At 43.0% G+C, this 24,232-nt stretch overlaps 1 protein-coding gene across 6 annotated transcripts in view; it reads right to left on the bottom strand.

Moving 5' to 3' along the window:
- CTNND2 (catenin delta 2) overlaps positions 1-24,232 on the bottom strand; it is a 947,950-nt gene that overhangs the window by 356,630 nt on the left and 567,088 nt on the right. For all 6 annotated transcript variants that reach the window (XM_036896685.2, XM_036896686.2, XM_036896687.2 and 3 more), the window contains one exon: positions 19,674-20,238. In XM_036896685.2, coding sequence (XP_036752580.2) covers positions 19,674-20,238 — 565 coding nt within the window. The remainder of the gene's footprint in view (positions 1-19,673; positions 20,239-24,232) is intronic.

Raw genomic sequence — 24,232 nt, 5'->3', positions numbered from 1 at the left:
TAACTTTATCATTATCCCTTGATTATAAGCCTCTGAAAACATGCAGCAGTGAGCAGTGAAAGGATATGCTGATCTTGCAAGTGGCGGCATGGTCTCAGGGCATATGTGAAAATCCACTTATTAATGGGTATTTACTGGGCATTAGGAAATTTTTACTAGTACCATGAATCAGGACTTAACAACTAAGAGTCCTAGGCAAGGAGTGAGAACCTTAAGATAAGGTCTCCCTTAGTGTTGTTTTTTTTAATGGATAATTGCAAAGAATGCAGGAATGAATCAAATCCAAAAGGGAAATAAATATTGAAATGACCCAGAAAAGGTGGAATCCTTTTTAGAAAGGCATACAGCATAAATAAAACCTACAGATTGAAGATAACATTTGCTAATCCAGTGGGAAGCCTGCAACAGAATTGCACGGAGTCCTTGACATGGAACACACAGCTGACCCTTGAAAAACTTGGGGTTTGGGCACCTATCCCCCTATTCCATGTATAACCATTGACTTTCCCAAAATTTAACTACTAATAACCTACTGTTGACCTTCGGAAGCCTTACTGATAACATAAAGAGTCAAGTAACACATATTTTGTATATTTTATGTATTATATATTGTATTCTTACAATAAAGTAAGCTAGAGAAAAGAATGTGTTTTTTCAAATTGTCACAAATCTCCAAAAATTTTTCCGATACATTTATTGAAAAAAATCTGTGTATAAGCGGATCCACGCAGTTCAAACCTATGTTATTCAAGGGTCAGCTGAAATTCTGAAGTTGAAAAGCTAGAGTACCCTGTCCGTCTCATTCCTATGCACCAGATTTCCATGGGGTCAGGGAGTCCAGCAGGCTCTGTTTCCACCTGACCAGCAATATGAAACATTTATCATTTTTAGAATGATTTGCAAATAAATTTTTATATGCCACATTTTAAAAATGCCATTTACATGTACCAGTTAATCCACATCAATTGACATACTCATTTAATCAACACATTTTCTGAGTGGGCAAATTCTACAAGTTAAAGACACTGTGGTGCTTAAGACAGACAAGGTGGCTGGTATTCAGACAGGTACAGAGATGAAGGCAATGAGTAAACATAAAGTAGGGTGGTGGGGAATACCTACTGTTTTGACAAGTGGTGAGAAAAGTTCTTTTTGAGCATCTGACATTTGAGCAGAAAACTTCACACCACCCCGGAGGAAGCCCTGCTGGAGGACAATGCATGTGTTTCTCAGACAGAGGGTGCCCACAGTGACAGCAAAGGCCCTCTGCCAGAGATCAGCTCAGAGCACCTTACAGAAGGAATTTTAGTAGTATCTATGCAATCCATACTGCCTTTTAAAAGCAATGCCACTCAGATATGGACTCTTTGAGTTCAAACTACAACTGACTACCAAAACTGAAAAGATTTTTTTTGACTCAAAATTTCACAATTATAGTAACCACATTTTTATCAAAAGGATTTGAAATATGCAATGGAAGATCACATAACAAACACATGAGAATTGCATGACCAGAGATATATACTAGCTGAAGCTCCAGTCATGTAATTCCCATGTGTTATGCTACATATATATGTATTCTCATGTACATATGTATATATGTATGTATATATATATATATATATTCATATACTTATATATGAATCTCCAGTCATACAATTCTCATGTATTGTTATACACACACACACACACACACACACATATATATAGTATTTGAATTTTCATTCTTTAGAACATGATTAATTCTCAAATCTTCATTTATTCCCCAAAGAATCATCTGGAGGATTCTTTGCAATCCTGATCCGTGGACACAACTCCCGAAAGATTCAGACTCAGTCTGTCTGAGCGGGCAGTGATTTTTAATGGGTACCAGCCTGCCTCATGAGCCTTCCGTAGGATCTCACTGACAGCCACTCTGTCCTGGGTAAAATAGAGAGAGGATTTAGGCATAGTAAAAAAAAAGAAAGAAATGTCTAGTGTGTTGCAACTTTCAATTTATCAATTTCCTGCTTTCTTCAAATAATGTCATTTATTAGCATGTTATGCCAATTACTTTACAGAATAGAATGAAATTCACTCAGTTTTTCACTGGGAACCATTCACATTCTTTTATGTCTGTTCTACAGGATTTGCTGATCTTTAGTGTAGATTCACTTGCTTTTGCAAAGAAATAAATGTTTTCCTGTTTCATTTAGAAACATTAATATTAGGTTCTTAAAGACACACTGCCATTGATCTGACATACTTCTCTCTTCAAATCTGGAAGCCCATTTCAAAAGCTCATTTGCAAAGAAACAGAAGAAGAAAAAGAAGGCCTAAATGACATGGCGGTCAGTGGGCCGGAGCAAGCCAATTCAATGTATTTGTAAGCAGGTGGCAGAGATAAGCACTTTCATTTCTGAGATAAAGAGATGTTTTCAAGAGAAGAGCTATTAACTTCTTGTGCTATGAAAGAAAGTCCAAAGCAAAAATCTAGGAAGTCAGATTTTTAAAAAACTATCAGTTCATGCATTCATATGTATACTGAAACTACATCTTTGAAGGGTAAAATAGAACTTTTATGGAGAATTGTGGAGCCTGGAATAGAAGCAGACTTTCCCCTTGCAAACCCTCAACTGCCCCCCTTCCCTTGCTGAGCACTCAGATTTCAGGGGTATGTTCCCTGCCGATATGCTGGCATCGCTAAGCAACGCAGCCATGCAGCATGGCCTGTGCAGGCAGGTAGTCTGTAGCCTGTGACAGTTTAACAGCTTTGAAATAGTTTATGGACTTTGAGCTTTTTAGAAAGTTTGACTTGATATCTGTTATCATTGAACTCAAGGTGGAAAAATGATGTCAGCAAATGGGCACTTTTAGAAATACCAAAGATAATGATTTTGGTTAATGGTAGCACAAATGTGTGCTAAGCAAATGACTAAAAGATGCAAATATTACATCTTAAAGCTGAGGAATATCTTCACATAATAAAGATTTACTTGTTGTATTACTGATTTTTGCTATTGACTCAAGTCAAAATTCTAAAATCCACTTCCTCTTCCTATGTTAATTCACCAATTAATTTCAGAGAAGGACTCCAAATATTCCCTGTGTATCCTGAGTCAAGTCCATGCATCAAGTTTCATTTGCAAATGATTATTAATTCACTGAATTAGTTTGACATCTTTTCTTACAGTCATTACAAATGTTAAAACATATGGACATGAATTCTTATACAGGCTATGAGCCATATTTCAGACTGATGTTTGGATAGGGGATTATTAAATCATATGTATTTAATGATACAATTGCATTGCAGACTAATAATTTCAACATAACAGTGTCATCTGATGATATAAACGATTCTATGCCTGTTTTTCAAAGCAAAAATGCCCTCTTGTTTAACTTGTTTATTTCCTAAATCCCAGGTTTTCATATATTATACTAACTTAGTAAGTTTTGTTTCTATCAGGAGTTAACTTGAGTGCTCCCATGGTCTCTGACAAGGTACAAAACACAGAAGGATTTGTTCCTGTAACTTCCTTGATGTGGTTTCCGATACAACTTACTGTAATTATGAAACCTCACCACACCTTTTCCCAAATAAATATACTGCAATTTAATGAGACTCAAATTTATCTTCCAGAGAGAATAATTAAAAGGCCAAAATCACTGGTCAGGACACAGCAGTGTGTCCATGTGACCCTACCCCCTATAAGAGCAGAGGCCCCTTGTTCTTGTATTTTTTATTAACCACAGGCATTTCTCTCCAAGCTGTTGGGAAAACAGACTTCTTTTGTTCCATTCCTTCTGCAACAGGCAGGCATGTGGAAAGTAATGAGCCAGTGGTAATGGAGCACAAGAAGGAATGTGGAGTCTGATATCTTTGTATTCTTAGGATGGGCTGGTTCCATGCTTATTTTTAGAGGAAGGTGGTATGGCTTCCATGTCCACAGTGAAGAGGATGGTGTACGGTCACAACCCACACACAGTTCCACGTTGAAGAGCCTGTGGACACCTGCTTGTCTATGCAGATACTGGTGCTAGTGAGACACACTAGGTAACCAGCCCAGCTGGTTAGGCACCTGTCCTTGAGATCTGCTTTTGGTTTCTTATCTCATTTATTCTCCATCTCTCAACAGACTAACTCTCAACAGGTTAGCCATGATTTTCAGTGTTTCTCAAAATGCCAGGTGCATCTGAGTCCCCTGATTAAAATTCAGGTTCTGACACAGTGGGCTGGGGAAGGGCCTGAGACTCTGCATGTTTAGCAAGATCTCAGGCAGAGTTGGTGCAGACTACCCTCAGAGAAGCCCGGGCACACTGGCTTAGCTACGGGCATGCATCTTGGTTGCCAGAGGACTTCAACTTTGGCATCCTTCTGAGCCCTGGACAAACATCTCAGTGCCTGCCTCTCCCTGCCTTATATAGCGAAACATGAGGGCCTCAACAAAGGCATGAGATGAGGGCACAGACTGATGCTGGCCATGCTGATGGGCCTCAGCAGGTGCCCAGGTCAAGCATGTGGCTGTGCAGGTCACCACCTGTGAGCATCTTGCCAGCTGCCATGGGCCACCATGGCCGCCTAGCTTCAGCATGCAGGCTGCTGCAGAGTGACTGACCTTCACTCCAGGTGATCAGGTCCCACCAGACACCTTGAGGTATGCAAAAGCTTTCATGAGCAGGCTAGCTGGGGCAAGAGTTGCCTCTAGGAAAAAAAAAATCCATGTACAGGATGGACTTTGTGGATATGGGTCAACTGGAATGTTTTTGCTCCATTACCACACTGCTCAGCTGATTCTGGAGAAGCAGGTCTCTAAGGCTCTCATGTTGACAGTGCACACAAATTTAAGGGTTCAGCTCATGCTTCCCAAACCTGGGAGAACACACACGGCACTTGCCTGGAAGCCTTGTAAACAGTATTGGTTCTGGGGGCTCATCCCAGACTAAATCAGGACTTCAGGGGGATAGGCCCCAGGAACAGAAGAGCTCAAAAACTCCCGGGCCCCCTGGGTGTCCCTAAGAAGGGACCTAGCTCTGGAGGTTTGGGTCAGGCCAGGTGGATTTGAGGCTGATGTGGGGTCTGGAGGCGTGCATGGCAAGGTTTGGTTCTCAGCAAACCTCTTAAGGCAGGAGATTTAGAACATCCCCAGAAACATCCATTCTCGAATGTTGGGGGAAGCAGGTACCCTTTCTTTGAGGGGAAGTGTAGCTTCTGAACTTTGCGGGCAGACTGGGATACCTTTGAGAGGAGGGAAAGTAGGAGATGGCTGGTGCCCCATGGGTGCTGTCCACGGTGCTGCAGCCAACCTCTTGCCAGGAGATTCCCCCAAATTCACGGACTGTAGACATGCAGAAATTGCAAGACATTTCCTGGCCCTCTCATTCCCCTCACTTCTAAGGGTCCCCAGAAAGTGTCTTCAGGCTGGACCAAGTGTGGTACCAGGGAAGATACATTTGTGAGGAGTAACTGCTCTTGGGCTGGGGGTGGCCGACTTTCTGTATCAGATAAGGGTGGGTCATTGCAATGACAATCATGTGTCCTGAGAACTCTTAGGAGTCTTTCTAAAAAGAACCCTAGGGTAACCACAACCATTCAAGGGAGAGACAGTCCCAGTGATGCTGCTGAAAGGGAACCCCGGATCCTTCTCAGCTGAGTTCGGGTAGAAAAAAAAATTGGCAGGGGGTGAATTTTGAATTGTAATAGCAGAAGGGTGACATAATTTGATTTCAGGCTTGTAATTAGTCTTTTGACATTAACTTGTAAAGAAGTTTAATCTGTGAATGTTAATTTTTATGCTAGAGGGCCGGGCCTCCTATTTAAAATTTGCTTCCAACTCTGTCTCTTCCCTGGAAGCAGCTCTTGGCAGGAACCTCCTGGGTAGAAGGAACCAGCAGCTTGGCTCACCGCTATCTTCTTATTGTCCTAATTAACTACTGATGCAGAGCAATCTATGATTTGGTGCTTTATTAATTAGTCACTTACCAGAATTTTTAATGGCTGATCCCATATCCACAAAGATACTCTCCTTGATCAACAAGGCAGATAAAATTCAATGAGTGTCATTTTATTTCTCGACAGCTGCTTCTCACTACCCCATCAGTGCAATCCTGGAATAGTACATCTGTAGTATGCCTTTCCAACCTAATTTCTATGGATATTTATGGATGTATCCATGGAAAGAATCCAGAACAAGGTGCTCCTGACCCATCTTTTTTTGTTATATAGAGATGCAAAGTAGAACAGACAGACAGACTTCGGCTTCAAGGGACTGGAAGTCTTCATTCTGCATTCTGATCTGTTCAGTTCTGTAGGGATTGAAACCAAGTTTTCATTTTTGTGTGTGTGTTTTTTGCCCACCAATGGGCACTGATGAAATCCTCAGTGTATGGATAAGAAGGGTTTGATCAGACAATAATAGGCTTACGTATAGTTTTCTATGTAAATTGGCTTAAATATTTTGAAAAATACATGAACTAAGATGTTTTGCATCTTAGCATCTTACACCCAGGACTTTTTACTAAGATTGTATTCGATGTATCATAGGTAGGCTGCACAAATTGTTTTTCAAAAATTAGATATTTAGCTTCTAAAATGCACACTTAAACTGTATTCACTGTGTATCATTTTCTATTGCTTTCTCTATTTTACCAATACCCACAGAGAGGTCTTAGTGATAATTCCAGAAGAAAATGATCCAATAACTCTCAACATAATCTATAGGGGAGAAATGGCTAATAAACTGCTTCATAGATTATTCATTCCCTATATTTACATTTTATAAATTCTTTATATCAACATTTTATTAAGATTTTAATATTTTACTCAACATAATATTTGGCATATTAAAAACAAGTTTTGGAACAGAGGGATTGTGCTGTGTAATAAACAGTTCAAGAAGGACTAAAATTGTTCCAGGATTCTTCCCTGGTTAAAAGCTTTATTATTAGTATGTGTGTGTTTTAGTCTCTAACTAGTAACTGAATTATATATGAATGATTATTATTTGAATGCCAGTTATATTTAGTAAAACATGACTTCCCTAACACAGCATGCCTTTGATGAGCCCTCTGCAGATTCTTAGTAATTCTCCTATCTCACTTCTCATTGGCTGTCTTTATCCAAATAGTTACTACTAAACCACCCACTGGTATGATAAGGTAATGATGTTAATCATGCTTCTCTAGTACAGAAATTGGTAGTTTTTGACTCTTCCAGCACAAAACAAACACTATATATTTGCTAGAAGGCTGTCAAGGTGAAGGGGGCTCTTTGTGGTCATGCCAAAACAATCACCAGCTCACTGACTCAGCCGTGGAGGGGAGTGTGGCGTTATCTGCTTCTAGCCAGCTGAGTAAAGACGTGAATGACTGTGTGTGTGTGTGTGTGTGTGTGTGTGTGTGTGTGTGTGTGTGTGTGTGTGTGTGTCGTTTTTCATTCTGTAGAGAAATGTATACAGACTTCTCTTCCTACATCAATTAATAAAATGAATCTTATCTCCTGAGGGAGATTTCGACTTTAACCTGTTGCCAGTCCCTTCAAGGCAGACTCTCAGGCTGAAGCCGGGATCATCAGTTGAAGCAGATATCATTTGAGGTCCAGCAGGGGCCTGCCAACTGCAGTGACAGAGCACCAGTGGGCCCGGGCACCATCTAGTTAGACAAGCAGTAAAAACCAATGCTATCAAGTCTGTTGGAAGATATCTACATAGTGAGCAGAAACTTAAAGGGCCATTCAACCCCACTTGGTCAACACCATTAATGGTTTTCTTCGGGTTCCCTTTGCTGCCAAGTGCCTTCCTGCAGGTTCCTAGACAGGTCCTCAGGACACAGACACCAGTGGCTAGGCATTGTCTGTTCTTATGGCATCTTACTTCTCTAGAGCTGCACACAGAGATGTTTGCTCTACAGGTGAGCCTGTAACACTCCACAGACTGCTGCCTAGGCCTCTGTTGAGTGCAGCAAATGAGAACTAAAAAATACACAAAGCCACTTTCCAAAGAATTGGGAAACTCATACATGAGGGAGCAAACACTTCATCTTACAGATTTTCACTATGCATTGAACCAAGTAGCTGGTGTCTGGTAGCTGTTGGTAAATTTAAGTATTTCATGCGCTCTGGGAAGAACCTGGTATCTCTTGGTGTTCATGCATCTCCCTGTACTAAGGATGGCTTCTGGATATCAATGGGATGTAACACCTTCACCCAGGAGCTAGCTTTACAACAGTCAGTCAAAAATATCTGTTGAATATCTATAGATGAGCCATGATAAGCAGTTCTGAAATACAAAGGGATCTCAGCTGCCTCAGAGATCCCCTATACCTTTATCCAAATTCCTTGCCTCTCTGATTACAGAATTCCAGATCCTTTTTCTTTGCATCAGTCATGCTTTGGTGATATACAGTACAACAGACATACATAGCCCTATTTGGGATTAACTTTAAAGGTTTAGATAATTCACTTTAGTTATTTCATAGCAAATTCAAAGTTTACTCACACACACACATACGTGTATATATAAAATACATATATGCACATAGATGTGTGTGTGTGCATGCACACATATGTGGGTGTGTATAGTAATTTTTGTCATATATTTAGAATGTATAATAAGCATAAATTACATGTATTATATATGACATATGTATTTTGTGTAACATGGACTAAATATATGGCAAATGTTTAAAAACCACAAAAATGCCTTCTGATGCAGGCTTATCTCCATTTTGAGAGATTTTAAGTTGTTAAATATTTAAGTTGTTAAATATTAAGATAAACTGTGTATCTACTAAAACAGTTGGTCTCCACATAATTACTGTTGCTTAGATAAAAAGAAATGTTTAAAAATATCACAGTCATTAAGCAGAGGTAGTTGTTAGCTACCATCACTGAACTGATGTTAACAGAGTCAGTGGTTAGCACAGTTGTTTATTCACCCAAATTAACTGGTACCTGTGACCTAAAATGAGGAATCCCTGAAGAGGCCCAGGGATATTTTTGCCCTCAATGCTCCGATGACTTCAAGTTCAGAGGCCCAGAGTCTGAAGGGCAGGAGATACCCCCACCTGGGGTCAGACATCAGCCAGGGTTTTTCCATCATGGAGTGCTGGAGCCCCAGCCAGGAAAACGCAGTCCAGCTGTCTCACAGGTGCAGGCCACCTCCATGTCTCTCTCTTCCCATCCTGTTGTTTGCTTCTCTGATTCAGTATTCTATCTAAAAGGGGTTTCCCAGCAGACTACTGTTTCCACCAGCCATCTCTCTGATCTGCACCACTGAAGATGACAATACTGAGTTGAGCACCAGCAAAACATGAGGCTGCCCTTACATGGCCTGTTTCTCAAAGAGGGAAGGGGACTTTCCTTTGAGTTGGTCCATTCATGGGGCCCCACAACAGGTCCCGTCTTAATCCACTCCTCTTCAGGCTTCCTGCCACATGCTCTCCTCGCCACCAGTTTCTAACATCTCAGTACTTATTCACAGACTCCTGGGATCCTTAACCCCAAGTGAAGAGAAGCTTATAGGGACTTACAGAGAATTTGCTCTTTAAAAAGAAAATCTTGCAACCCCGTATTAAAAAAAAAAAAACCCACAAAGTAGGGTAAACAGCTCTACTCAGGGTACCCATCCCTAGCCCCACCAGAGCGGGAATGTGGTCACGCCCCCTCAGGTCAATTCAGGAGGCAGACCTCAGAATGGGTGCAGCCTTAATCTCAACCCTAAAGCCACCAGGGCTCAAGGCACTGCTGGACACGTATGCGTAACTCACATGTGACCCGACCTCCCAGGCTGTACGCCTCTCCTCTGTAAACCTGTCATGGTTGCCCTTTGTCAAGCCCAACCTCAGATGCTGCCTCCATCAAGAACCCTTTCCTGATCCACTACCTGGAGGATCCTCTCCCTTCTGGGACCTCCATCTCCCAGCCCTTGGTCCTCTCTCACAGCTCATATTCTAACTAGACGGGATTACAGGTTACCTCTGAATGCATGGTGTTCAGTCCTCGTCCTCCTTCTAGTCAAATAAGACCCCCGGAGGCTGTCTTATTTACATTTGAAATACCAGCAGAGCTTGACTGATAATCATCATGCTCCATTGTAATGATAGTTATGATTTACTGAACCTTTTAATGTGTGGGCACACTAATAAATAGCTGAGAGGCATGATCCTGAGCTGGTATGATCTCTGTCATGACTCCATGATTGCTGCAGCACTGTTATCCCCCTGGAGAACCTTCACACCTCAGAGAAGTCCCATTTTGTTTGGGAGCAGGTCAAGCATGATTTTGCCTCAGGACGTTTGCACTGGCTGTCCCCTCTGCCTGGTACATTCTTCCCGGGATATGCACGTGGCTCCCGATTGCTTCCAGTGTTCACTCAGGGGCTGCCTCATCGTGGAGAGCCTCCCAGCTGCCCTGACCTCCCACAGCCCTGCTTCCCCTAGCCTTCCTCCCCAAGGCTCTTCTCACCATCTAACGACCTATCTGCCTTAGACCATTATGTCCAAGAGGTGCTTCAGACCCCACTGTGCACAGGTGTGTGTCCAGAACCTGGAAGAGTACCGGGCACAAAACGGGTGCTCGGTAATATTTGTCAAAATGAACCCAACTGTCCAAGGTTACAGAGCTAGTAACTGATAGAACCAAGATAGGCACCCATGTCTGTCTAGCCTCTCAATCCCTGCTTGTAACCCCTGCCTCCTGTATTTGTGGAACTCGATGGAATGCAAGAATCATTCTTTCTTCTTTACCTGCAATTAAACTCACTATGCTTACACATTCTTTTAGTTGTTCAGTCCTGACACATTAAAACCACCCAGATTCTCTGGGTCTTATGCCCACATTGGTGACTGTCAGCACTCACGGGAGAAGCCCCAGCGCTCCTTGCTTGCTAGCCCGCTGCCCAGCTGCCTTTTCCACTGGGATTTCCCCTCATCACCCTCTGGTCAGTGCACACAGTTTCCTGGGGAAACATGAGGATGTTTTCCTCACGTTCTATGTCCTTATTTAGCTGGAATACATCCTCCAAGGGCTGTAACTTTCCCAGAAAGGGTGTACAGGAGAAAGATTTTATCAGTACTTGCAAGTCTGAATATATTTGATTCTCTCTTTCAACATGATGGATAACTTGGCTATGTGTAGATTTTATGTCAAAAATTACTTTCCCCTAGAACTTTGAGAGCATCACATGATTGCTCTTTATCATCCAGTATTACTGCTCTAAGTCAGGAGGCATCCATTTTATTTCTCTCTAGAGGCCTCTGGGTCCTTTATGGCGGTGCTTTGAGATTTCATGATGCACAGTAAGGAATATGTTCTATTCTAGGCACAGAGTGTCTGCTGTGAAGGCTCAGGTCCCTTCAGCTCTGAGGAACTGCTCTGTATTACTTATTTGATAGCTTGCTTCTCTCATTCTCTTTCTGGGACTCTAATAATATGTTAGATCTCCTGGATTTGTCTTTTATCGCTTTTGCTGCATTATTCTCATAGTTTCTATCTCTTTTCCTTTATGTTCTACATTCTGAATGATTTCCTTGACCATTTATCACTCATTCGATCACATTTTTAATTTGGGTTGTTATGTGTTTATGGCCTGGAAATATTTTCTTGTTCTTTGATCCTGTCACATATCAACCAGACCCAGTTCTTATTTAATTAATGCAAGATCTTTTTAAATCCTTCTCGGTACTGATTCTAAAGTTTTTGCTTGTTTCTTTTAATCTCTTTTATTCTGTAAATTATCTGTTGTTGTGTGAGACAGTTCATTTCTCTATTTTTTTTCATGGTACTAATGCTCCCCAATTCCTCAGTAATCCTTGCTAATTTACCATTCTTGAGAATGAAAAATCCACTGGCAGCTGCTTCTGCTACATTGTAAATAGTTGTGTTTCCCACCAAGTGTCCCTGAGTTAGAATTTATGATGGGGAGGGCAGGGGGAAAGGCTGGCAGTCTCCCCTCAGAATGAGAGGGTGGCGGGCAGCACCACACCCCCTGCCAGCCTACGACCCCACATGCCTATATGAAATGAACCCTTATCTAGGTCACAGAGAGCTACACCCAAGTCTAACTTTCCCAGGCAGCTCACTCAGGTTAAGAAACCACTTCCATTCTTCACCATGGAGTAAACACTGGCTTTGCTGTCACCATCCTGGCTGGAGAGAGGGGATGGCAGTGGGTGGGGGAGCTCACTTAGACTTGTCTCAAGCACTGACATTCAGTGAATCCCTCCGTCCTTAGCTCATGTCTCTCCCCAGTCCCCCAACTGAACTCTGAACTTGAGTCTCGGCACTTGAGCCAGTCCAAGAATTCACTGAAGACAGCCAATCCATCTCTGCTGTGCTGACAGGGCGGATTCTTGGGAGAAACTTCTACATTGTAATTGCTTATCACCCTACTACTTTGCTTTCTAGAAACTTCCTAATATGGCTTGCTTGCTCGTAACATCCACCCCCTGGCCTCTGTGTTCTTGTCTCTTTTGTGACTTCATTCTCCGTTGGAATTCTGTACTTTATTTTTCAGAGGCTCTGAGACACCAGGGAAGCAAAGGAGTGGACAGAGTATGCCATCTTGAACGGGTGTCCAAGGTACATTTTTTTTTTTGTACAATTTATGTTTCCCTAGCTAAATTAAAGCTTTGTCAAAACCATATAAATAAAAATAATAATGGCAAAGCTCTGATAGAATAACAATAAAAATGGAAATGCTTTGATAAAATTCCATCTACATAAAAATGCTACTTCCCTACAAGAGAACAAAATTCACCTGTTTATTCCATTTTAACTAACGAGGCTGCCAAGTGGTAGACAGGGAAGGAAAGACACTAATTTCCATGAGTCAGCACAAAGAAAGATAACAGGGAAGCCTTTGGGACCACCTACCATCCCAAGCATTTAGTTCCAGATCCAGCCACTAACTTAGAGTAATGGGACACTAAACGACATCCCCATACTGGCTGTCAACAGGACAGCAATCAGCCAACAATGTCAGTACCATCAGAGGCTGCGGACAGCGACTACAAAGGACCATCTGAGCACCACTTTCATCGTTCACCAGTCCTGGGCTTTCAGACAGATGCAGGCTATTAGACAGGGATCAGCACGGAACCCCTCAGAGGAGGTCTGCTGAAGGGGTTTAGCACCCACCCTCCTGCTGGGAAGGCCTGGTTTCAGTGCGCTTCCACAAGACCACTGTGTTGTGGGTTCCTTGCTATAAAATGGGGGCCCAGAATTCCAGAGGGCAAATGGCTGACAAAATAATCCCGTTGTGGATGGAAGCAAGAGGTGTTGGCATCGACCCACACTCCCCAAGTCTGCTGGGGTGCAGGGTGCCAGAATTCTGGCACCACACAGGGCAGAGATCTAGGTTATATTCTGATTTAGAAACTTGGGCAGGATGTGGGCTTAAAAGCACAAGCTTTTGAGTCTGGACTGGGGTTGCGGAGCACAGCTAGAAGGGAATGCAATGGAACTTCTGTGGCTGGGGAGGGGTCCCCAGTGAGCTTTAGTTTCAAAACACCCCAGAAATTCCAGTTGAGAGTCAGCCTTAACCACCCATGAAAGAAGATTAAAGTGTTCATTGATATCACAGGCTAATCACATTCTAATTAGTAAATCTAGGCTTTACCAGGATTCTTTTTTCTTTTTACGTAAGGGTGAGCAGGAAGTTCCCAAGACCTGATTACTTGTCCACTGGAGCAGACAGATCACCCGCAGGAAACACAATTTAAAGAGGCAGCAGCAACCAGAGACTCATGTTCCATTTTGACCATATCTCAAGTGTTAGGTGTTAAACAAACTCACTCATTACCTGAGCAAACTTCATGTTTCCTGTGAGAACCAAAGCTTTTATCTAGGATTAGTTTCCTTTTCTTTTTCTTTCTTATAACAGGTGCACCTGGAAGCATTAGTAAGTCACAGAATGGATTTAAAATCTCTAATATGCAGAATTTTGGGTTTATCGTATGTGACCCATTCAAAATGCAGTTTTGTGTCCAGTTGGCAGGGACACTGGATGGACGTGCTGTGACCAAATTTCTGTCCATATTAGGTCAATTTTTATTCCAATCCTTGGTTAAGAATTTGCATTTAATTCATTTCAGTGTTACTTCAAAATAAGCTTCTGATGTTTGACTTAATGTTAATACATATTTACAACCTGTATTTCTATTTTTAACAGGATTAATTTTTCTCTAAGCCAGAAAATGAAAGGCTCATATTGTTTCTCTGACAAAAATGAACAAGAAGTGGTACGGGTAAAGTCACATTCAACAGGATGTTGGCAAATGTGGGGGCTACTTTTGCTTTCTTCAAAATCACTAGTCAAATAAGTTGAAAGCATGATATATTTTTACATTCTTAGTGTTTTCCTTCAATATCACAAAATATATTACCTCTATCCATACATGATGTATATTTAAGAGAATAGAGAAATCGGACTCCAAGTAATCTAGGCTCAAATCGCATCCCTGTCATTTCCAGCCAAGTAACTTTGGGCTAGGAACTTCTCATTGACAAGCATCAGTGTTCACATCTACAGAATGGGGGTAAAAATCACACCTACCACATTAAGTTGCTGGAAACCACATGAGGTACAGTTTGCGAAGTGCCCGGCACAACTCCCGGCATATAGCAAATGCTTTATATTGCAATTGTTTAAAAATAATTTGATTCATATGTATAAAATGAATACACGTAACTTCTAAATCATGAAAAATAAAATTAAGCACCTGTCAGGAGAAAAATGGAGAAACTAGTTATGCCATTTCTGCAGCCTCCCTTTTCCACTGCCACTGATAAGTGAACACTTTGAACTGCTTCAGTTCAAAACAAGTGCGGGAACGTTTTGGCGGCTGGATCTGGAAGCAGAGAAGGACGCTTCCACTGCCATCCTGTGTCCCTGCTGATTTTTTCTTTGTAAATCCATCTTCCACATGGCCCCTGAATGGAGTTTCCAGCATGAAAATATGATCGTGCCACCCCTCAGCTGGAAGGATGAAACTGAAGCCCTTTACTGCTCATCTCCTTCTCCCTCTTTGTCCCCTACCACTCAGCTTTCGCTGGTGGTCTGCTCCCCGGCCTCTCACCACCTCCTCTTTGACTTTGTTCTAGCTCCCACTTCTTACTAGTTCTGTCTGTATCTCTTCACTCTGGAGCCACCACACCAGGAAGCCGCCATGACACACAGCTGATCCCCACTGTAAGATGCCCCTATACATTCCCATCATAACTGGCTTCTGTTTTGCTCTAGCACAGGGTTTAAAATTGTTCATTCATATATCTGTTCTGAAATTGGGTCTCTTAGGGCAAGGATTATCCTTCACTCATCTTTGTATGCTCAACATAACACAGAGACTGGCATGTTGTGAGATCAAAAGACCTGTTGTGAGTCTGAAGCAAAACTGAGTGACTTCTTCCTTATACATCCAAGGTAGTGTGGTAGGTATTATTAATATGACTTAACTTTTTTTCAGCCAGAAAATGTGCTAGTACTTTACATGCATTCTCTTATTTACATCTGAAATTGTAAGAGTAAACAGATTCTGTTGTGACCCCTCCTCCCCCACTGGGGAATAATTTCAAGCAGGTGAGTAACGCACCTAATGTTGGGCCCCCCCAACAAGGCAGAGCTGGGTTTCCACTCAGCTACAATGAAAAGGGATAAAAGTGAAAAGAAAAAGAACAAAGAAAAAGTTCTAAGAGATCGTAGTACCCTGATGACATAACGACTGAGAAATGACACTTTTTTAAGTTTAATCTGAATTGTGGTGTTTTCCCAGCGAGCTGGAACTCAGATCTCTGGCCAGACTGTATAAAGCTTTGCCATTGGGAAGCTCTAGTGGAAAATGTGGATGTTTGTTCCTTACCCAGGGCCCACTGCAATTGATGACTTGAAATCCTCAGGTAGAACTTCAAAATTTCTGGAAATATTTGTAGCTTAACAAGAAAAACTTTTTGAAAACGTTATGCACATTTTCAGTCTCCAGTGTTCCTCCTGCCATTCCTTCTCCCACCCCACCGCCCTCTACCCTGAAGGACTTTACCACCACCCTTCACTGAAACGGCTCTTTCAAGGTCACTGATGATGTAAGACCCTTAAACAAATGCCATTAAACAGTCTTTCTTCATCTTGACTTCTTAACTGCGCTGGACATAGTTTAGCAATCTCTGCCTTTAGACATGTTCTCTTGCTTCAAGGAAATGACACTGACCTACACTTACTGTTTTCTCTTTCTTTTGCTGAGTCCTTCTCCACTCCCAGCCCTCTAAATTTGTAGGACGCATCAGTCTTTCTCTACACTTATTTCCTATGTAATTTCTTCTAGACTCATGGTCTTAAATGCCACTTGCCCACTAAGGACTCCCTAATTTTTATATTTAGCCTTGGCTTCTCCCCTGACCTCTGACCTGTATATCCAATTGTCTATTCCACATGTGCATTTTGATTCTGAAAGGTATCACATGTCCAAAACTAAGACCTTAATATTTACCAGAACTGCCACAAACCCAGTGAGATCCCTCTGCAGCCTGCCCCATCACAGTCCATGGTGACTCCATGCTTCTGGTGTTGGGCCGGTGGTATCCTTGAGCTCTCTGTCTCTTACTATCACTTAGTTCATGAGAAAAGGCAGTCAGCTCTACTACACACACACACACACACACACATCCAGAATTACACTTCTTTTCATAACTTCCAATGCTACTATCCTGGCCCAATCCATGATCATCTCTCCCTTAGGGTGATAATCTCCCACTGGTTTTCCTGCATCCCCTACAGCATATTCTCCACACAGCAGCACAATGACCCTGTTACCAACTAAATCAGCCTGTGTCCCTCCTCTGCTCAGATCCTCAGTGGCCCCCAAAGCTTTAGCCCAGCCAGCATCCTCGGGGCTTCATCAAGACTTAGAAGGCCTTCCCTGATCTGGCCTTCCACCCCCATGTCTCTGTTCGTTTCTCAGACAGCAAGTCATTTCTTTGCCCATCTTCTCTAGCATCCACCCCCACTGGTCTCCCTGCTGTTCTGCAAACATAACAGACACACCCCACTTACCAGCTTTTGAACTTGCTGTTCCTTCTGTTTGGAGTGCCCTTCCATTAGGTATTAATATGGCCTGCGCCCTGACTTCCTTCAAGACCAACTCAGAACTCACCTTCTAATTAGAGCTTTCCCTGGCCACACCAAAAATATATCTTGATTTTCTGTCTTCTCCATTTGAAACGAGGCCATGGATTTGGGTTGATATTGATCACTGCTGAATCCCCTGGGTCTGACTCAGGGCCAGTACATAAGAGATGCTTAACAGATAATTACTGAATGACTTCATTCATTCAATGTGGAAGTCACTACCAATCCTGTATTCACACTTCCTAGTTAGCAGTGGCAAATCTCTAAAATTACAACCCTGAAAATCCAAAAGCTATTTTTCAGTCTTGACTTTAACTGCGCTTTCAATTAGCAAACCAGGTGGCTCCAAACTTTACAGTGCCTGGAATGGTATCAAGCGCACAGATTCAGCTATGGAGTCCAAAAGCTGCAATATTCCTGATTGCTTGCAAATGTTAGAATCTGTCCCTACACCTTTCCTGGGCTATAGTTTGCTAATTTCTAAATGGGGCATGTGATCATATGCAACCCAAGTATTTATGTGAGTTACAGAATAATTTTAAACTCAAAAACTACCAGCAGCAATTTGCATGAATCAAAATCTTTAAATGAATATTTAAGAGCATGCATTTTAAACAGTAATTCAAATACTAAGAATGCTCATTGTAGCTCTAAAGTTAAGAATTTTCAATGGCACATGGATTTTTTTTTTTTTCAGCAGGTAGCAAAAATGAAATACAGTCAGAAGTTTTGAGGAACAGAGATGAGGGGCACATGAGATGTGCTGATCAAATGAAGCTCTCCTCTTTCTGGACAAATCCTCCCTACTCCTAAACACACATACACACACATAGAAACATCCACTGCAGATATGAGAGGGCAAGCGATTTTCACAACACACTTACTTTTAAAACCTCTTCTTAAATTCAATGATATAAGCAGCAGTTAGGCTCTCTTTCGGCACCATTTGCAGCCCCCAACCTCTCTACCAGACCCCCACTCTTACCTTTATTAAAATGAACTAGTGGAACATGTGCAAGTTTAGTGTGTATAATCAATGGGAGAAAGTGCTGGAGGCTAAGACTCCCGGATTCTCTTCCCAGGTCTGTGCAGGAAATTCAATGGCCTTGAGCAAGTCACATGGACTCTATTTCCTCCTCTCTGTGGTATCTGGGAAGGGTGCCATGAGGCTTCAGTCTCCCTCAAGTTCTACCAGTTCCCAGCTTCTGGACATGGTCTAGTAACTTATTTTACAAATTTAGAAAGCAATGTTTCCAAACTTACACAAAGTTTCCATACCTATCTCCTGAATCCCTCTTCCAACCAGACTGCTACTCCTGAGTCCCTACGTTATAGGTATTTCCACACTGGCACTGGGTTAGCATTAATGATCATCTACTTCCAAAATCCTACTAGAGCGAGAGGGAAATGAGAGGGGGAGCATATTTTAATTTCAGTAAACATATCTAGTGTAATTTGGGGGTAGCGGAATTCCAGCCGGCATCCTGTTATGCCAGGCCAGTCCACACTGGCAATTACGGTACTGAATTACAGAAGGCCTTGGACACCTGCCTTGTGTACACAAGTTCCTTTTTTTTTTTTTATCCTATTTATCTTCACAGTCATCTATTTATGTCAAGAAAGGAAACATATGAGCCCAGCATCTGTTACTAGAGTGACACAATTACCAAATACTTTCATAAGAGGAAAAAAATCGACAATAAATCTGAGTTAGTTGTCAGGTACTTTAGGAGACAAAACATTAGTTTTTCAATCACAGCGTCTTGTTTAAGCTGAACATATGGTGCTACCAGCAGAGAATCACCAGCTTAGCTCGGTCTTTGATAGCCATAAAGACCACAGAAATGTACCTCCTCTGAACTGGCAGAGAAAAGCAGCTTGCTTCTCACAATGCCAGTCCAGCCCAGCCCCTCCATCCCTTTAACAAGCAGGTAACAAATTTAAAGCAGTTTATTGCTGGTTCCTTTTTTTCCCTGTTGAGATCTCTGTAAATTCCATGACAGGTATGGGAAATCCTTTACTTTTCCCAGTGACTAAATTTAGACAAGTATAAAAAACATGTGAGCCATAACAAAGTAGTAAAACTCCATGGAAGTTCATCATTGCTTTTTCACTACTACTGAAATCTACGTGATTTGCAGGCTTTGGGAAAATCCCTTCCTATTTTCCACAACTAAATGTAGACAACTATAGGTGACTATGCATAAATATCGTGATAATCACTTTGCTCTTTTTGTGTATGTAATTAACAGGTCTCTGGTTCTTTATTAAATGAGACTTCATTTTATGCATGGCTTAGTTTTTCAGATGGAGGGGGGAAGAGAGAGAAAACGTTCGAGTTGGAAAGACTGCTTTACTTCCAAAAGGAAGGAACTGGCATATTTTAGTTTAGACCCTGGCACAGCCTAGGGATGCCCTGGCATTCTCTGTCCGCTGTGGATGCTGAACCCTGGCCCACAGACACGCCCCGCCTGAGTTCCGCTCCAGCCCAGCCACTCGCCTCCATCCTGCGCGCTCCCCCACCACACGCCCAGGTGCCCGGGCCGAGCCGCGGAAGGCGGGCAGCGCGCCGTTTACCTGCCAGGCTGCCCGGCCTCTGGAGGGTGGCCGTGGCATACAGCTCCTGCGAGTGCTTGCTGTACTGCTCGGACGCGTGCACCAGGCGCTTGGTGGGCGACAGGGTGGCGTACGTGCCTATGGTGGAGCTCAGCTGGTGGATGGGCGACGAGGAGATGGTGGACTGCACGGTGGGGGGCGAGGTCACGCGGATCGGGGACAGGCCGGCTGAGGACACGACGATGTTGATGGGCGAGCTGGTGCTGTAGGACTTGGCCAGGCGGCTGGGCGACTGCTTGGGCGAGGAGCCGCGCGGCGCGGCGTAGGCAGCGCCCTCGGGAGCCGAGCCGCCGCGCTGCAGCTTGGTGGGCGAGCCGCCCTGCGGCGCGGTCAGCGGGGAGCCCCCGCGCGGCGGTGCGGGCAGCGTGGAGCTCGAGTAGTAGAGCGCGGCGGCGGCGGCGGGCGGCGCGTCGGGCAGGTGGAAGGCGCTGCCCAGGCTGGGCGCGAACGGCTCCCGTGGCGGCGGCGGCGGCGGCGGCGGCGCGGGCTCGGGCCCCGCCAGGTGCGCCGCGCGGCTCGTGGTGCCCTGTACGCGGGAGAGCAGAGAACACGCGCGCTTAGCCAGCGGCCGGCAGAGGCCCCTCCCGCGCAGCCCGGGCGGCCGCGCCCCTCCGCTCCGCGGCCGCGGGGCTCCGCTCCGGCAGCGCTTACAGCGCTAAGATGTTTCTGGAGGTGCAGAGGCAGCGCGCCCGCCACGGGAGGCCTTTGAGAGGCCTCCCGACAGGGCCATCACGATGGGCTGGAATGCAATCACGACCTGTTAGTTTTAGGGAGCGATCCAGGCATTAAATCCGCCCCCACCCTCACGGCCGCTTCCCAGGATGCAGTCTCTACCTCCCGAACTGGCCACGCTGCATACTTATCCGGAGAACATCAAGAATAAACATACTTCTTAGAGTTTATTCTGTGCTACTGTGGCGTTGATTTATTCTTCTTTTTGGACAAGAAAAGTTAAAAGGAGGGAAGCATATTAGGTCTGAATAAATAAGCATTAAAAAAAAAGGGATTCTAGAGGAGCCAGAGCAACTGTAAATGAAAGGTCTAAAAAAGCCTCTTTTCTCGATTTAAATGCTAGACTCCAAATCTTTCAGCCTCTCTCTCTCTAGCTGGCTCCCAGGAGCCCCCTGCAGCTGTGTCTCCAAATGGAAAGCCAGTTGCCTCTCATTTATTTACAAGAACACAAAAGACAACAAGGGCTGGGGTTGGAGCTGGAGAGACAGTTGGAGGGGTCAGCCTTTGCCTTGAATCTAGTCCAGAGACAAATTTGCATTCGAATGAAAACACTACATTGTCAACCAATTCTGGGCAGGAGGTCTGGGATCATCCAGGCTTTCCCGGAGGAGCAGGAAGGTTTTTAAGAGCAGGCTGGTGTGAAAACGGGATAGGACTGTACACACACACACACACACACACACACACACAGACAGAAGCTGGGAAGGAAGGTGGGAGTTGGGTAGGGAGGAGGAAGCCGGTACAGATGCTGGCCATTAAAAGTTTCAATTATGCCTCTCCATCGGTTTTGAAATGGCAAGTGACAAATAACAGACTGGGCACTTGCGTCTGCACACACGCAGCATTCCAAATTTTATTTGGATGTCAGGTTCATGGGAAGATCTTAGGGAGTTAACTGAGCAACATTAAAAATGTCTATTAATAGTGGAGTGACAGGGAGATAAACTGTTGAAAGACATTGTCTCTGTCTCTCTGCATATTTCTTTATACATGGTGTACGTATTTTAATGATTTGCATATTATTTTTATCAATCCACTGACAAAGATTCTCTTCTTGACCCTCTTCTCAACTAGGCCCTGATGTTTGGGCTTCTGCGTTCATCTCTGCACTGTCCAGTGTTAGCCAAAATCCTACTAAGTCAGTTTAGCCAAAAGCCCCCAGTCTTGGATTCTGGTCATTCTCCAGATCTGATGGAGGCCTTCATCCTCCATCTCCCCCAGGGACATCTCATCTCCTTGGCTTGTCTTCAGCAAGAATCCTGTTGGGTGGTTGACCCAGAATCCCCCTACCCTCTGCTGTAGGAACTTTCTGCCTACTGACCTTACCTTGCTCCTCAGCTATAAATTCTCACTTATCCTTGTATTTAGAATCGAGCCCAGTTCTATACTGAGGTCTCTTACCCCCTATTGCAATATTTGTTGTTGTCTTTCCTGAATAAAATCCATATCCACCACTTTACTGCTCAACTCTAGTTTTTCTTTAACACCACAGGGCAATTATTTTGAATTTAACAGTAGAGGTAAAAAAAATAAAATGTCAGTGCCATGATTTTGTCCAGTGATGAGTCTCCAGCAACTGGAGCAAGGCCTTTTCACAACAGAGATGCCATGGGTATTTGTGGAATGAAGGAAGGAATGGTTAATACAACTAGTCCCAAGGTTAGGCCATGAGGGGTTTGTGTGTAGAGGGCAGGTGGAGGTCTGCAGAATGCCATGCTCAGCCTAAACCCCAGAGATAAATTTCAGCATCATCCAGAGTCATGGTTGGTGGTGGTGGGGTTCTGCTTAGATCTAATTTTGCTTTCCCCTACAATCCCCCAGTAGAAGTTCTGAACACAAAATATTTAGACTGGGCTTCTAAAACCTTGCTGCATATTAGAATCCCCAGGAGACCTTTAAAAAAAAGTCTCAGCACTCATGCTGTGTTCTAGTCATTTAACGCTGAATCTCTGTAAGAGGGACTCAAGTATCAGGTTTTTAGGAAGCTCACCGGGTTGTCTGCCTTAATGTGCAACCACATATGAGAACAAGTTAGCCCACAGCAGTGGGTTTGCAAGGTGGTCCTGTCCTGTATCAGATTCAACATCAGCATCAGTTCACCGTTACTGAATAGAAACTCTGGGCGAGGGGCCCAGGGGGCTATTTTAACAAGTCTTCAAGCCAATCGTGGTGCTTGCTCAAGTTTGTAAGTCACTGATCTAGAATGATTCTGATTTAGGGGTCTGGAGTGGCCTGAGGGTCTGCATTTCTAACAAGCACCTAGGAGAGGCAGATGCTGCTGGCCTGAGAACCACGGCTCAGCTGAGGACAGGACCCTCTTCCCTTGCTTTTCTTCTGATGTTCTGGGTCCTGAGCAACACTGAACTGTATGGAAACCACCTGGCAAGTGACAGAAAACCCTATGACAGGAATTTCTTTACACCCTTCCCACAGGAGCACACGGGAGAGAAAGAACCACAGAGGGTCAAAGGGGAGCCCCCTGTTTGCAATAGAACACTTTTTGTTATATCTTGCATATAAAACATTAATAACACTATGTGATATTAATGATGCTATTACAAGCAGTATAATTTTTAATAAAGTAAATACAGAGTATATCACTACAAATTATAACAATGTTATGTTGTATTCTAGAATTTAACTATTAGAATGACATGGATATTGGGAAAACCTTGAATACATTTTGCATGCATTATATTTCTCTTTTAAACTTTTGGAACTTCTGGTCTCAGGAGTGCTAACTGCACTGACTATTAATTGTCTCATAAAATTCCTTAAATGGCCCCCAAATCTGTGGAAGTTTTGAGAACTGCCACGCTAGCTCTATTTATTTTGACAGGCTATAGCAGCCAATTTGAAATTCTTTTAAATATGGTAGGATCTTGGTGAAGTTTACCAATCTTTTCACATGAAAAAATAAAAGCAAAAACGGTAAAATTCTCTATTCTCTTTAAAGTTTGGTATGTTCATGCTGGTGATGTTCTATATCTTCAGTGTTCAATATGGTAGCCACTAGACACATGGGCCAGTTGGGCACTTGAAATGTGCACTGGATTTTAACACACATTTAATTTTTATTAATTTTAATTTAAATAGACAAAAGTGGCTAATGGCTACCTTAGTGGAGTACACTGTTACAATAAATAAACAGGGTTGTTATATGCCAGGGCCTGTGGAACAATAAGTACCTAAGAATGATTCTTTGGCTAAACAGAATAATCTGTTTTTTAGCACCAAACATAATTTTTTGGGAGCATGTTTCCACTCTTGTGGTTGCTTTGTTCCATTATGTAATTTCATTTGGCCAGTTAGGATACAAAAACCTGTACCTCAAGACTACTGCACTATTCATAGGATGGTTGATTACTAAGTCAGTCACTGGATTAACAATACAAACGCATTTCAACACACGTAGAACTGCACCCATTTTACTGTCATGGAAGCTCAGTTCTAAAAGTATGTTAACACTACAAGACTATAAATCTAATTTTAAAGTTAGAATTCTAAAACCTCACTTTTTTTTTTAACTAATGAATACTCCACCCTTCTTCCCTAAGGGTATTTGGAAGTGTACATAAAATGAGAATTGAAAAATTTTTTTTTATTGATGATAAGACCCTTATAAGAAAATTAAAGAAGAGTTTTAGAAATACTTAGAGCAGACTGGGCCCCACTACTGTCCTGGATCACAGTGTGGGCTATTGACAGGGACAAGTCCTATTGGTATCTTCATTCTTAGTTCTTTGGATGAGGTTCAACCCAAAGGGCTACTTTATTTGTTTCTTCTA

Source organism: Manis pentadactyla, chromosome 2 (genome assembly GCF_030020395.1).
Source record: "Manis pentadactyla isolate mManPen7 chromosome 2, mManPen7.hap1, whole genome shotgun sequence".
NCBI classification, from domain to species: domain Eukaryota; kingdom Metazoa; phylum Chordata; class Mammalia; order Pholidota; family Manidae; genus Manis; species Manis pentadactyla.
The sequence above is the reverse complement of the archived record's forward strand: the minus strand, read 5'-3'. Positions and strand labels throughout refer to the sequence as shown.